This window comes from Humulus lupulus, chromosome 7 (genome assembly GCF_963169125.1).
Source record: "Humulus lupulus chromosome 7, drHumLupu1.1, whole genome shotgun sequence".
In the NCBI taxonomy this organism is placed as follows: domain Eukaryota; kingdom Viridiplantae; phylum Streptophyta; class Magnoliopsida; order Rosales; family Cannabaceae; genus Humulus; species Humulus lupulus.
Genome location: NC_084799.1, coordinates 204,074,548 through 204,088,132, shown reverse-complemented (window position 1 = coordinate 204,088,132; position 13,585 = coordinate 204,074,548). Strand labels below are relative to the sequence as shown.

The 13,585-nt window shown below is 34.0% G+C and overlaps 2 protein-coding genes across 2 annotated transcripts; both read left to right on the top strand.

Moving 5' to 3' along the window:
• Window positions 1-2,161: 2,161 nt before the first annotated feature.
• On the top strand, window positions 2,162-6,087 carry LOC133792621 (uncharacterized). The gene is made up of 4 exons (XM_062230527.1): window positions 2,162-2,780; window positions 2,868-2,958; window positions 3,039-3,225; window positions 6,017-6,087. Exons 1-4 carry the CDS (start codon window positions 2,197-2,199, stop codon window positions 6,085-6,087), a joined length of 933 nt encoding a protein of 310 aa, XP_062086511.1. The 5' UTR covers window positions 2,162-2,196.
• A 4,815-nt stretch (window positions 6,088-10,902) lies between these two features.
• LOC133789155 (arogenate dehydratase 3-like) lies at window positions 10,903-12,770 on the top strand. The gene has a single exon (XM_062226909.1). It carries the CDS (start codon window positions 11,121-11,123, stop codon window positions 12,432-12,434), a length of 1,314 nt encoding a protein of 437 aa, XP_062082893.1. The 5' UTR covers window positions 10,903-11,120; the 3' UTR covers window positions 12,435-12,770.
• Window positions 12,771-13,585: the final 815 nt, after the last annotated feature.

Below are 13,585 nucleotides of genomic sequence, written 5' to 3'. Positions count from 1 at the left end.
TAAGAATAAATAATAATTTGTTTTTTAATTAATTTATAATAATGTAATTAATTAAATAATAAAAGTTAGATATAATATTTAATAAAATTTTAATCAATAATAAATTAGTTTAGGAAAAAAAAATTAATTTGTTTATAAATAACATTATCAAATAAAACATCATAAAATAGCATAAGATATTATAATATTGCATAAGATTTCAAAAATGATAACAAATCGCTTTTGTTATCCATTTCCATTTACATTACTAAAACTCACACTCTTATAACACTTTAGATGGCGATTGACAAGACTTGGACAACATTGAGAAATCGTGGTTGTCAAGAATATTGGAATGGTCTGCAAGCTTTTTTGAGGATGGCGTCGGAACATAAAGATTCTGATGGAAGAATTAGGTGCCCGTGTGTGAGATGCAATAATAATAGATTTGAATCTTTGGATGTAGTTCGGGCACACGTATTCGATAGGGGTTTTCATCAAGCTTATGATAAGTGGATTTTTCATGGTGAGGTGGAAGAAATTGTTGCTGATGAGGTGGTTGATGAGAATGAAGACGATGAGATGATTCAAGTTGTGGAAGACTTCCTTTTACCGACAACTGAGGAAGTAGAAAGGGATCCCGGTGGGAGTCCCTATTATGACGAGTTATTTGAGGAGATTGAAGCGGAGTTGTATCCTGGCTGTGATTGGATTTCATCCCTGAACTTTTTAGCAAAGTTATTGCATCTAAAAGTTAGAGGGAAGATGCCTAACAACATATTTGATGAATTGCTAAAGTTGTTAAAGCTTGCATTTCCTAAGGAGAACAAAATCCCCGGATCGTACTACGAGGCGAAAAAGAGATTGAAAAAATTAGGGTTGGGATACGAGTCCATTCATGTGTGTCAGTATGATTGCTGCTTATTTTACAATGAGCATGCATCTAAAGAGACATGTCCAGTATGCGGAAGTAATAGATGGATTACTTCCGAAATGACGAAAGGAAAAAAAGTGCCACACAAGGTGATGCATTACTTTCCGTTGACCCCTCGGTTGAAAAGATTATACAGTTCAAGGATTACAGCAAAACACATGATATGGCATCACGCCGGGAAATCAAAAGATGAAGGGGTGATGCGACACCCGGTAGACGGCTCTGCGTGGAAGGACTTTGATGCCAAGCATCCTGATTTTTCAAGGGATCCCAAAAATGTTCGTCTGGGCTTAGCTGCTGATGGATTTAATCCATTTGGCAACATGAATCTTGCATACAGCATGTGGCCTGTGGTGTTGGCAAACTATAATCTGCCACCTTGGTTGTGCATGAAAGACAATTATTTCATGTTGACCCTCCTTATTCCTGGGCCAAAATCACCCGGTAAGGACATGGATGTATTTCTGAGACCATTGGTGGATGAGTTGAAGGATCTGTGCGTTAACGGAGTTGATACAAGAGATAGTATGACCAACAGGATGTTCAAGATGCGGGCAGCCCTTTTGTGGACAGTGAACGATTTTCCAGCTCGCAGTAGTTTGTCTGGATGGAGTGGTCAGGGATACAAAGCTTGTCCTACGTGTAATGAGGACACAACTTCCATCCGAGTGATTGGTAAAACTTCTTACGTTGGTCACAGAAGATTCTTGCCAAGTACTCATCGAATGAGAAGAGACAAAGAGTTCGATGGAGAAGTTGAGAGAAGACGTCCTCCGAGACGGTTTACTTGTGAGGATATACTAGAACAAGTTAATGCTCTTGCAGCACAAGTTCCAGGAAAACATGTCCAGTTTGGGGGTGTGAAACGTAAAAGAGGAGTAGATGAAGGTAATTGGAGGAAAAAAAGTATTTTTTATGAGCTTGAGTATTGGTGTACAAACAAATTAAAACACAATATAGATGTCATGCATGTTGAGAAGAATGTGTGTGATAGTCTCCTTGGCACCATCTTAGACAGTGATAAATCTAAGGACACCACTAATGCCAGACATGATTTGAAAAAGATGGGTGTGAGAGAATCATTGTGGATTTATGAAGATGAGAATGGGAAGCTGATGAAGCCGCACGCTCCTTATGTATTAACTCCGGCGCAGAGGCAACAGTTTTGTCAGTTTATAAAAGGAGTTAGATTTCCAGATGGTTTTTGTTCAAATTTGAAGAAGAAAGTGTCTGCGAATGATACAAATATTCTTGGGTTGAAGTCACACGATTGTCATGTGATAATGCAACGATTACTTTCGCTCGGTGTTCGTAAGTTTCTTCCAAAATCTATATCGACCACTATTGCAAAATTGTGCAATTTCTTCAGGCAAATATGTTCGAGGACTTTAAATGTTAAAGATATGGAGGAAGCACAAAATGATCTTATTCAGATATTGTGCAAGATGGAGTTCATTTTTCCTCCAGCTTTTTTTGACATAATGATTCATTTGGTATTGCATTTGCCAGAAGAAGCAATATTGGGTGGTCCGGTATTTATGAGGTGGATGTATCCTTTTGAAAGATACATGAAAAAATTAAAGAATTATGTGGGAAATAAAGCTCGCCCTGAAGGGTCGATCGCCGAAGGCTATGTTGCAGACGAGGCTTTGACCTTTTGTTCAATGTATTTCAAAGGCATTGAAACAAGATTTAACCGTCTTGATCGAAATGAAGATGCAACTTATATCCCACGAAATCTTGCAGTTTTCCAATCTCAATGTCGTCCACTCACAAAGGGAACTTTGAAGACTCTCGATCATAAGACTCGTGAAATAGCTGAGTGGTTCATACTTGAGAATTCTCCTGAAATTGAGCCTTATTTAGAGTAAGTTTATTCTCTTATAAATTAGAACATGTGTGGTTATTATCATTTTTTTGTTATCAAGAATTGTAACACTATTCTAATTAACAGTGAACACCTACAAGAGATTAAACAAAAATACCCAGATGGTGATCATGATCGTTTGCATAGGAAAAATTTTCGTTCGTGGTTTCATAAAAAGGTAGCTTTGAACTTTGAACTTTGAACAGTGATTTTATTAATGATATATTTTGTGAATCTAATATCATTCTATGTATTTAGATATATGACCTGCACAAGCTTGGGTCTTTGGATAACGGTGATGAACTGTTAGCTTTAGCATCTGGGTCAGATCATTTGTCAACATTTTACCAAGGTTGTATAGTCAATGGTGTTCGATTTATTGCACACGATCGAGACAAAAAGCGCACCACACAGAATAGTGGAGTGTCGGCTGCCGGAACCGAAGGTTTTAATTTTTACGGCACGCTTGAAGAAGTGGTGATACTTTCTTTCACTGGTGCATATTCAGTGGCATTATTTCGGTGCAAATGGTTTAATACAAATCCAAGAATGAAGAAAACAGTCATTGAAAATAATGTCACTAGTATAAACGTCAATGGCGAATGGTACAAAGATGAGCCGTACATACTTGCTACTCAAGCTAAGCAAGTTTTCTATCTCGATGATTTACTTAGAGGTCTTGATTGGAAAGTTGTAGAAGATGTGAATCATCGACAGATTTGGGACATTAAGGACAATTCTGATGAGGTTAATGATGTTATTGATGTTGTATATGAAACAAGTTCATCAAATTTTTTGTTGACTGTGGACCTCGGAGAGTTGATTATGCAATCTGATCAACCTGCTGCATATGTTGGAGCTGATGAAGATGGTGACGACGAAGTTGATATGTCAGAACATGAGGACATTGCAGATGCAGAAGATGAATTGGTTGTTGAACTTTGTGAAGATGAAAATGTTTCTCCGATTACTGATGGAAATGATAGTGATTACTCTGTTTAGTTTTTTTCTATTTGTGTAACAGAACTATGTATTTAAATATAATGAAGTGTTTTTTTGTAATTATAATATAAGATATTTGAGCTTTGTGAAGATGAAAATGTATCTCCGATTACTGATGGAAATGATAGTGATTACTCTGTTTAGTTTTTTTCTATTTGTGTAACAGAACTATGTATTTAAATATAATGAAGTGTTTTTTTGTAATTATAATATAAGATATTTGAGCTTTGTGAAGATGAAAATGTATCTCCGATTACTGATGGAAATGATAGTGATTACTCTGTTTAGTTTTTTTCTATTTGTGTAACAGAACTATGTATTTAAATATAATGAAGTTTTTTTTGTAATTATTATTATTATGAATTCAATGTGATATACTTCTCTTTAATGCTAATTACTAACTAATAAATTTTAAATTGAAGTATAATGTCAGCTGATATAGCTACTTATCATGGCGGAGATGGTGGGGGTCAAGACCCGCCAGATCCTTCTAGGGTACCAACATCTTGCGAGTCAGGTTAAATATTGCATATCAAAATTATTTTTAGAAATTATATTGTTAGATAAATATAACATCAATACTAATACTGATTATTGTTAATAAATTTTAAAGCCCCGTCGACGAGAAGAAAAGGTTGTGGCCCTGCTAGTAATAATGTTCTTGAAGAACGAAGGAAAAAAGCTGGGAAACCATTGGATCTAGAGCTTGATCCTGTGACCAACAAAGTGGTTGGGCAGGAGGATCAAGCTTTTATTCGCATGTTGGGAACTCTAGTTTCCATGTTGTGTCCGGGGCATTATTTGGATTTTGCTGATGTACCTCAACAGTTTAAGGATCAAGTGCTTGATCGTATGAGGGTAAAAAAATTACAAATCTTGTACTTTTCATTATTTAATTCCATTATTTACAAGTTATCTAATATTTTTTTTCCTAATGCAGTATTACTATAATATAGACGGTCATCCACAACGTGAGTCAGTTCTGGCAACTCTCAACAAGGAGATGGGGGAAAGATATCGCGAGAGAAAGAACTATAGACATAGACACTTCAAAAATCATTATGCTGGACCAGAAGATTTGGAGAATGTCCTCTCTAAGCCACCTAACCATTGCACTAAGGAGGCTTGGAAGCTTATTTGTGAAATGTTTTTGAGCGAAAGATTTTTGGCTCGTTCCGCTAAAAATCAAGTAAACAGAAGACAAATGAAGTATGTAACAACACAAGGCACAAAGTCGTTGGCAGCTAAGCGTCACGAATATGTAAGTGAAGATGTTAATTTAATTTTATAAAATAACACATTCTGAAACATTTTGTTTACATTTGTATAGGAGAACCCGAATGCGCATGTTGTTGATACCTGGAGGGATGCTCATATGAGAAAATCGACAAAATCTTTTGTCAATGAGGCAGCTCAACAAGATTATGTAAGTGTATATTATTGTTTTCTTGTTTCTAATGTTTATAATGTTTCTAATTTTTGTTTATAATGTTATCTTTATACAGGAAAAAATGGCGGCTGAGGTTGAGAGGTCACAGAATGAGAGGCAAAGTCAACAGCAGAGTGAGGCATCTCTAAATGTATCTGGTGTTGATTCGTCCCCGGTCGATCAATACGAGATACTAAGTAAAGTACTCGGGGAGAGATCTGACTACCAAAGAGGAGTGGGTTATAGGGCGAAAGGGAAGGCAAAAAAGACATCCTCTAGCTCTACAGATCAAAGTCAGTCCCAAGCAAATACTGCTGCTTCGCCTAATGAAGATATGAGAGTTATGGCTTTGCTGGTGAAGGCAATTCGTGAGACGTTTGAGACTTCGACAACTGTGCATCCCAGTAAACTGTATAACCCAATGTTTGACAGTTTTCTGCAGAGGCATTTGCCACCACAATCCGAAGGTGCTTCGTCTTCTCAGTCTCCATCACAGCAGTATCAGCCTCCTTCACAGCAGTATCAGACTCCTTCACAGCAGCAGTTCCAGCCTCCTTCACAGTATCCGCCGCAGCAGCTGTACCAGCCTCATCCAATGTATCCGCCACATATGTCGTCGCAACAACCTCCTCAGTATCAAAACCAATACATATTTGGACCCCATTCTCAGTCTCCTCCACAATATTTTAGTTTTACCGATTTTCCAGGAGGATCGATGCAGCCTCCGCCACAGCCACAGCCTCGAGATCTGTTTGGGGACCTCACGCTCGGACGATCATCACAACCACCATATATTCCTTCACAGCCACCGCCACGGCCGCCACAGCCACCGCCATCGTCACAGCCATCGTCCTCACAGCCAGACCAAAATGTTGAAGATGAGGACAATTTTAATATTAATCTTAATGATTTTCTTTAGTTACTAGTTTATATATTTGGACTGAATTAATACTTTATTTATTTTTAATGACTATAGTGATATTTAATAGGTTGATAAATATTAAAACTATTTATATTAATTTTAATGTTAGTTATGTTTAAATTAATTAAATGTTTATTTTTATTAAATTATATTATAAATTATTTTTAAAAATAATTAAATTTAATAAATATTAATTTATTAATTTATTTAAAATTTAATTTAAAAAAAATTATAAATACAATAATAGCGGCGGACCCCGCGGCTAATACTAATGCATCGGACATAGTTATTAGCGGCGGGATCCGCCGCTAATAATTGATTATTAGCGGCGGGTGCGTCAGTCCGCCGCTAATAATCATTATTAACGACACCATTTTAGGCGCGGGGTATTAGCGGCGGAGGCCCGCCGCTACAGTATATTAGCAGCGAATGTGGCATTTATTAGCGGCGGAGTCCCCCGCCGCTAATAATAGAATTTGTTGTAGTGTGGTGCATGTTCACTAAAGATGTAAAAAGTGCTTTTTGTAGTAGTAATTGTACATTAGAATGAATGATACATGTCTAGTGTATAATATATATCTTTTGTTAAAACACACATATTTATAGGATCATAATATGAGTTAGAAAAATGCTTTATTAATTAGATTGAATTTATAGATAAAGATGATTAGTGATGATTTTATTTGTAATGATTTATAATAAATGCTATGAATTTTATAACACAAGTACCTACCTCCAACACAGCCAATTTGGGGTTGGTAATGGGACGGTGATGATGACAATGATACGTATGAATTTTTATATTAGGTTCATTTTCTATATTTTTTTTCTTCATACATGTATATATAATAGAGATAATTACGGTAAAAATATTAAATTTTTGTTAATAGCTTCACTTAAGTACTAATCCTTTTATTTTGACGGTAATATTATCAAATATTTATTAATAGTTGCACTTACGAATTCTTTCTTTTTGTCATGCCAATAATACCTAATATTTGTTAATTTTAAAAGTTAATTATTTCAAATATTCTTTGAATAATTTTTAAAATATAAAATTTTAAATTATTAAAATATAAAACATTAAATGGAAAAATTAGAAAGAATAAAAAATTGAATTTATATTTACGGGTAAATATTAATAGAGATTAAGTATTATTATTCTAAATATTCCTTAAATTATTTTGAAAAAATATATAAAATCAATTTTAAAATATAAAAGCATATAAAAAAACGAATAAAAATTAAAGAAATATAAAAATTTAGAAAAAAAAATGAATATATATTTAAGTGCCACTATTAATAGAGATTTAGTATTATTGTCATATATATATTTCTTAAATAGTTTTTATAAAATATATAAAATCAATTTTATTTATAACAAATAATTATTTTAAAAGATTTAGTACTCAACTACAATTATTAATAAAAATTTAATATTATTACCGTCAAAATATAAGATTTGGTACTTTAGTGAAACTATTTACAAAGATTTAATATTTTTGCTGTCTAAAAAAATAATATATAAGTAAATCCATTTGAAAATATTTGATATTTTTATCACAATTAACCTTATAAAATATATATATAGTAAATTATATGTACAATACGGTTAGACTAATAATGTGGATTTTCTGACCAGTTTTATTATATTATATGTTGAGTAATAAAAGCAAGTGATATAAATTCTAACATGAGATCATGAATAGAAATTCTCTGACTTAACTAGTTTTAGTATTTTTCTCTAAGTTGTCTCACTCTATCATCACTTAGAACTTTCTACTTCTTATATATTTAAAAGTTGTTTCATTACTTTCTTTTGAGGAATAATGCTAAAAAAGTTAGTTAAGTTTTATTTTTATTTTTTTTTAAAAAGAGAGAAAAAATTTCACCTATTTATAACAAATAAAGTGCATTAATAGACATGAATTTCACCATAGTACAATTAAAGAAAGATATCGTTGAGATAAACTAAAAATTTGATGAACTAATAATAGCTTTTTCATTAAAGATAATTAATCAACATTTATAAGAATGAAACATGTTGGAAAATACTAGATACTTAGTCTTTTAAAGCATCTCTAATGGAGTGCTAAAAAATTGGTGCAGTGCTATATCTAACACATCTTACGAAAAATATAACTCCAACGGTGTTCCAAAAAGTGTGCTAAATTTGGCTAATGCTAAAAGTTGTGCCGAATTTAGCACAAAATATAGTATGAGTCAATTTTGGCATATCAATAAATGCTACTTTTTTATTTACCATATTATCACTAATTATAATAATTGAGTAGTTGAGAATTAATGACCAACCATATATCATTTTTTTAATGACAAATTTCTTAGAGTACATAATTTTAATAATAAAAAATAATAAAAAAAAAATTAATTTTTGTATGTTCTTAATAAATATTAAATGAATTATTAATTTTTTTGTGTTAATTTGCATCTTGTGCATTATATCACAATTATAAATATTGAGCCAAATATAACATTAATTCATTTTTTTGTGCTAAACTTGGCACAAAATTTACATCTTGCATTAGAGATATTAGAGATGGTGTTATTAGAATTAGAGGGATTTTTTTTTTCTTCTTAATTGTCACAGTGGTTTTATTTAACAACCAAAAGACTTTGGGTAGCTAATAGCCAAAATGCAACCCCACCTCAAAGGTAATACTTTATTCATTAGCCAATGCAAATATATATATATGATTTATATATTGGTTAAATATTTTAATTTATTATGTCATTAGAAATGGAAATAAAACAATGTAACCAAATTCACCAACCCACTAAACATTTACCAAAATTATATTTTTTGGAAAATTAAAATTTTAAAAAAAAGTGGGGTGGTGGTTTATAATTATATTTGACTTCTTATTTTTAGATGATTGGATAATTGTATTGTGATATTGGAGAGGAGATTGAAAAAAGTAATCCAACAACTTAAATAATCTCATTAATACATGTAAAAACTTAATCACATTGAAAAATTTAGGAAAAATTAAAACTTTACATTTAATTTGGTTTCTCCCAATTTATTGTTAGAATTTATTTTTCTCTTATATCTAATCATACCACTCAATTTGATGATTATCTCTCAATTTATGACATAATAAAATATGGTCTCAAACCCAATAACCAAATTTACATTTGTAGCTATTATGACAAAACTACTGCCTCATGCACAAAATGTGTTCCTATAGAACTTGAAATGAGAACATCTTAAACCAAGTGATTTTGTTTTGGTCAAAAAAGAAATATGTCAATGTGATTTTATTGAGTGGTGTGAGTTGAATGCATAAAGTGGATTCATATATATTATATGAGTAATGATATGTGTACCCAAAATATGTACTCAAACATTACACACAGTGATTTTGTAAATTAGTGGGTCCCAGTTTTAATAAATATAATTAGTTAGGTTAAACTGTCATATCACTGTGTATAATATTTGAGTGTATATTTTAAGTGCACATATCATTACTCGTAATATATTGAAGTAAAAGAATTGCCAAATATGAGAAGATAAGATGTTTTGATTATAACATCACTCTTTTACCTTTGAACATATATTAATGTATTCATATATTAAGGTAAGTCGTTAATTAATGGATATGCAAAGAAGAAAAAAAAAAAAAACCTTTTTCAAAAATTAAAAAGAAATGGAAATAAAAAACTCATTACCTTACCCCAACTTGGACGATGGACACTATCTTTCGTCGAATGTGAACGTTAAAATAAATAAATAAAATTATGTCAATTAATTTACATTATTTTCTCTTTTGAAATAAAAACAGAAAAAGTCACTTAATTTGACCAGGAAAGAAGTTTAAAAAAAAAAACCGAAACAACAAAGAAACTGATGTCTCAACTCAACTAATGGCTTATCCACTTGGAAATTGGAAATTTTTACGGTAGATGCTTCAATAAAGAGAATTGCTAAGGAACATCCTTGACGTCCAACACCACAAATATGTAGTATATTGTTATTGGTGTAATCCAATATCGAGTTTTACTTATTTGAATTTAATAAGTATTATGAGATATCGCTAACTAATCATAGTTTGACACCTCATGTGGTGTTGGGTATCTTAAGGTGTCAAATAACAACACTCTTCAACAAAAGTCCTACCGGTAGTGTTTTTTTGTGTTCTCAACCTGTAAATAGTTTTCGGCGAAATTTTTTTTATGACCGTGTATATTGTAATTATTTAAAACATCTTGTAAATTTTTAAAAAATTCTGAATAATTTACGGTGTCGAAAATTAATTTAAAAACATGTTGCATGCTTCTAATTTTTTTTATGCGCATGAAAAATAACATATTTAAACCTAGTTTTTGACACAATAAATTATTCAAAATTTTCTAAAATTTTTACAAAATACTCTAAATAATTATAATAAAAAAATTACATCCGTCCAACAATCATAAATACAAAAGATTCCCACCCACCAATGAGTTGAGTCTTTTTTTTAAATCCCTACCAAAGATTACTCCTATCCTATTAGTTAAGTTTACCTTAGCCTCTCTTTTAACCTACGAGTTGTTTATTAAAATAATAATATTAATTTTATTATTATTATTTTATAATATTAAAAATAAAAAGAGTTTTAGAGAGAGAAAGTAGAGATAGAGAGAGAGAGAGCGCGGGGGTAGGTGTGAGATTGACCGAACCACCTACGCACACGTACCATCTCTATTCCACAAGACTTGTCTACTACTCTCTCACTCACTATATAAACCCTTCTCGACTGACTCTCCTTTCTCAGCTTGACGTTCCCTTCTCCAAGAGAACAACAAGCTGGTACAACCCAAAAACACATAACAAAATTCAAAAACGATTTTCGAAGATTAAATTCGAAAACCCATTCTTCTTTTTAGGCTTTTTTTTTGGGTGTGTTCTTCTTAATTTTAGATTCGGAGAATTCGGTATTCCGTTTTTGAATTCGGTTACAGACAGAGAAAGAGAGAGAAAACGAAAATGAAGGCCATAACGCCGCCCTCGACTAACAGTCTCAATCCGCTAATCCGGTTCTCTGTGGCGACCACCCGGCCCAGTATCGTACGGGTCTACCCGACCCGAATCTCGGTCCAATGCGCTTACCGTTCGGAATCCATGAGCTTCCCCAACGGCGTCGGATCTAGCCGAGCCGACTGGCAGAGCTCCTGCGCTATTTTAGCCAGCAAGGTTGTGAACCAAGAACAGCCGACGGAGAAGGCTGGTGGCGCCGACCATGTTGCCGCCGTGAACGGCCACAAGACTGCCATTGATCTAAATCTGGTTCCGATTGAGAAGGTCTGCGGGGACAACAGCGGCGGTAGTAACAACAACAACAGTAACAAGCCGGCATCGAAGCCGCTTACCATAACCGACTTGTCTCCGGCGCCGATGCACGGCGCGCAGCTCCGCGTGGCTTATCAGGGGGTTCCTGGCGCGTACTCGGAAGCGGCTGCTGGTAAAGCTTATCCGAACTGTGAAGCCATACCTTGTGACCAGTTCGAGGTGGCTTTTCAAGCGGTGGAGCTTTGGATCGCCGATCGAGCTGTTCTCCCTATTGAGAACTCCCTTGGTGGCTCGATTCACCGCAACTACGACCTCCTCCTCCGCCACCGCCTCCACATCGTCGGCGAGGTCCAGCTACCAGTTCACCACTGTCTTTTGGCCCTCCCTGGAGTCCGCAAGGAGTACTTGACGCGCGTGATCTCACACCCCCAGGCACTCGCTCAGTGCGAGCTCACCCTCACCAAGCTCGGCCTGAACGTGGCGCGTGAGGCAGTCGACGACACGGCAGGAGCTGCCGAGTACGTCGCCGCCAACAATCTGAGAGACACAGCAGCGATTGCTAGCGCACGCGCCGCCGATCTCTACGGCATGAACATCTTGGCGGACGGGATCCAGGACGATTCGAGCAACGTGACGAGGTTCGTGATGCTGGCTCGGGAGCCAATCATTCCGAGGACCGATCGGCCGTTCAAGACGAGCATCGTCTTCGCTCACGACAAGGGGACTTCGGTGCTGTTCAAGGTTCTCTCGGCGTTCGCTTTCAGGAACATCAGCCTGACCAAGATCGAGTCTCGACCACACCGGAACCGTCCGATTAGGCTGGTGGACGACGCCAACGTCGGGACGGCGAAGCATTTCGAGTACATGTTCTACGTGGATTTCGAAGCTTCAATGGCGGATGTTAGGGCTCAGAACGCCCTCGCTGAGGTTCAGGAGTTCACGTCGTTTTTGAGGGTCTTGGGGAGTTATCCAATGGACATGACGCCGTGGTGCCCGTCACGGGGAGATTAGCAAAACTCTCTCTCTTTCTTTTATCTTAATAAATTAAAAAAAAAAGAGTAAAAATTGTTATTATTATTATTATTATTTTGAACACCAAGAAAATTTAAATTAAATTTTCTTTACTCATTCTCTTTCTTTTTTTTCATTTTAATTTTGAGAATTTTTAATTCATATGTTGATCAGAAGAATCTTTCTGCAATTAAGCAGAAAAATTGGAAGTTGTTGCTTTTGGGGGTAAATATGATAAAAAAAATTAGTTGACAATGTCCATAAGAAATTTAGTGGTTGTTGCGTGTATGATTATGAAATATTGGAGAAAAAAAAATTGCAATTCTCTCTTACAAATCCATGTCTCTTAATCATCTTTATTTATTTTTTATTTATATGTAATTAGAAAAATATTTGGAAGACTTGGCTTGGGCTAATTATAATTAGGTTTGGAAAATTAATTATGCCCAAGTTAGATTTTTCTCAAATGTCAACTATATGTGTACCTTAATATTATTAGTTCATTAAAATTTGGTAATGGGTTGCTCTCACTCATATGAGACATTATTATTATTATTTAAAATAAGTCCAATTAATATTTGAAGAGATGGGCTTAAATCAAAAAAGTTTTTCATGATGAAGAGTTAGTGTTGATTTTACCTTTATATCTATTTATATTAATTTGCATAAATGGTATTGAAAACAAAAATCTAACGTTATATATTGAGGAAGATTCCATTTCTATGGTTGTGTAACTAGTTGTCTCTAGTGGATTGTATTAGGTGAGTTTTGCTTATAATTAAAGCTCTTTAGTCACCAATAATATCTTTTTTTCGAGAGTAATGATATTGACACTTAAAATATGCACTCAAATATTATACAATTTAGTTTAACCAATTATATTTATTAAAATTGAGATCTACTGTTTTAAAAAGCAGTGACACGTTACTGTGTGTAATGTTTTTGTGTATATTTTAGGTGCACATATCATTACTCTTTCTTCAAACGCTATAAACTCACTTGAAATATATTTTTTTTAATATATATACAATTATTTTTTATGGGGTTTTATTTGATTTTTTGTATTGGTATTTTTGTTTCTTGCAATTGTGCAACTTTTCAAGGGCAAAACAAAAGGTAGTTTTCAGCTTTCACAAGATTGGTTTATTAAA

Bases quoted from the DNA above. Each gene is read 5' to 3' on its own strand.
- LOC133789155 (XM_062226909.1), top strand. From the start codon at position 11,121: ATGAAGGCCATAACGCCGCCCTCGACTAACAGTCTCAATCCGCTAATC.
- LOC133792621 (XM_062230527.1), top strand. From the start codon at position 2,197: ATGCAACGATTACTTTCGCTCGGTGTTCGTAAGTTTCTTCCAAAATCT. The intron at 2,781-2,867 runs GTAAGTTTATTC...TCTAATTAACAG, and splicing joins GAAATTGAGCCTTATTTAGA to TGAACACCTACAAGAGATTA. The intron at 3,226-6,016 runs GTTTTAATTTTT...ATTCCTTCACAG, and splicing joins GTCGGCTGCCGGAACCGAAG to CCACCGCCACGGCCGCCACA.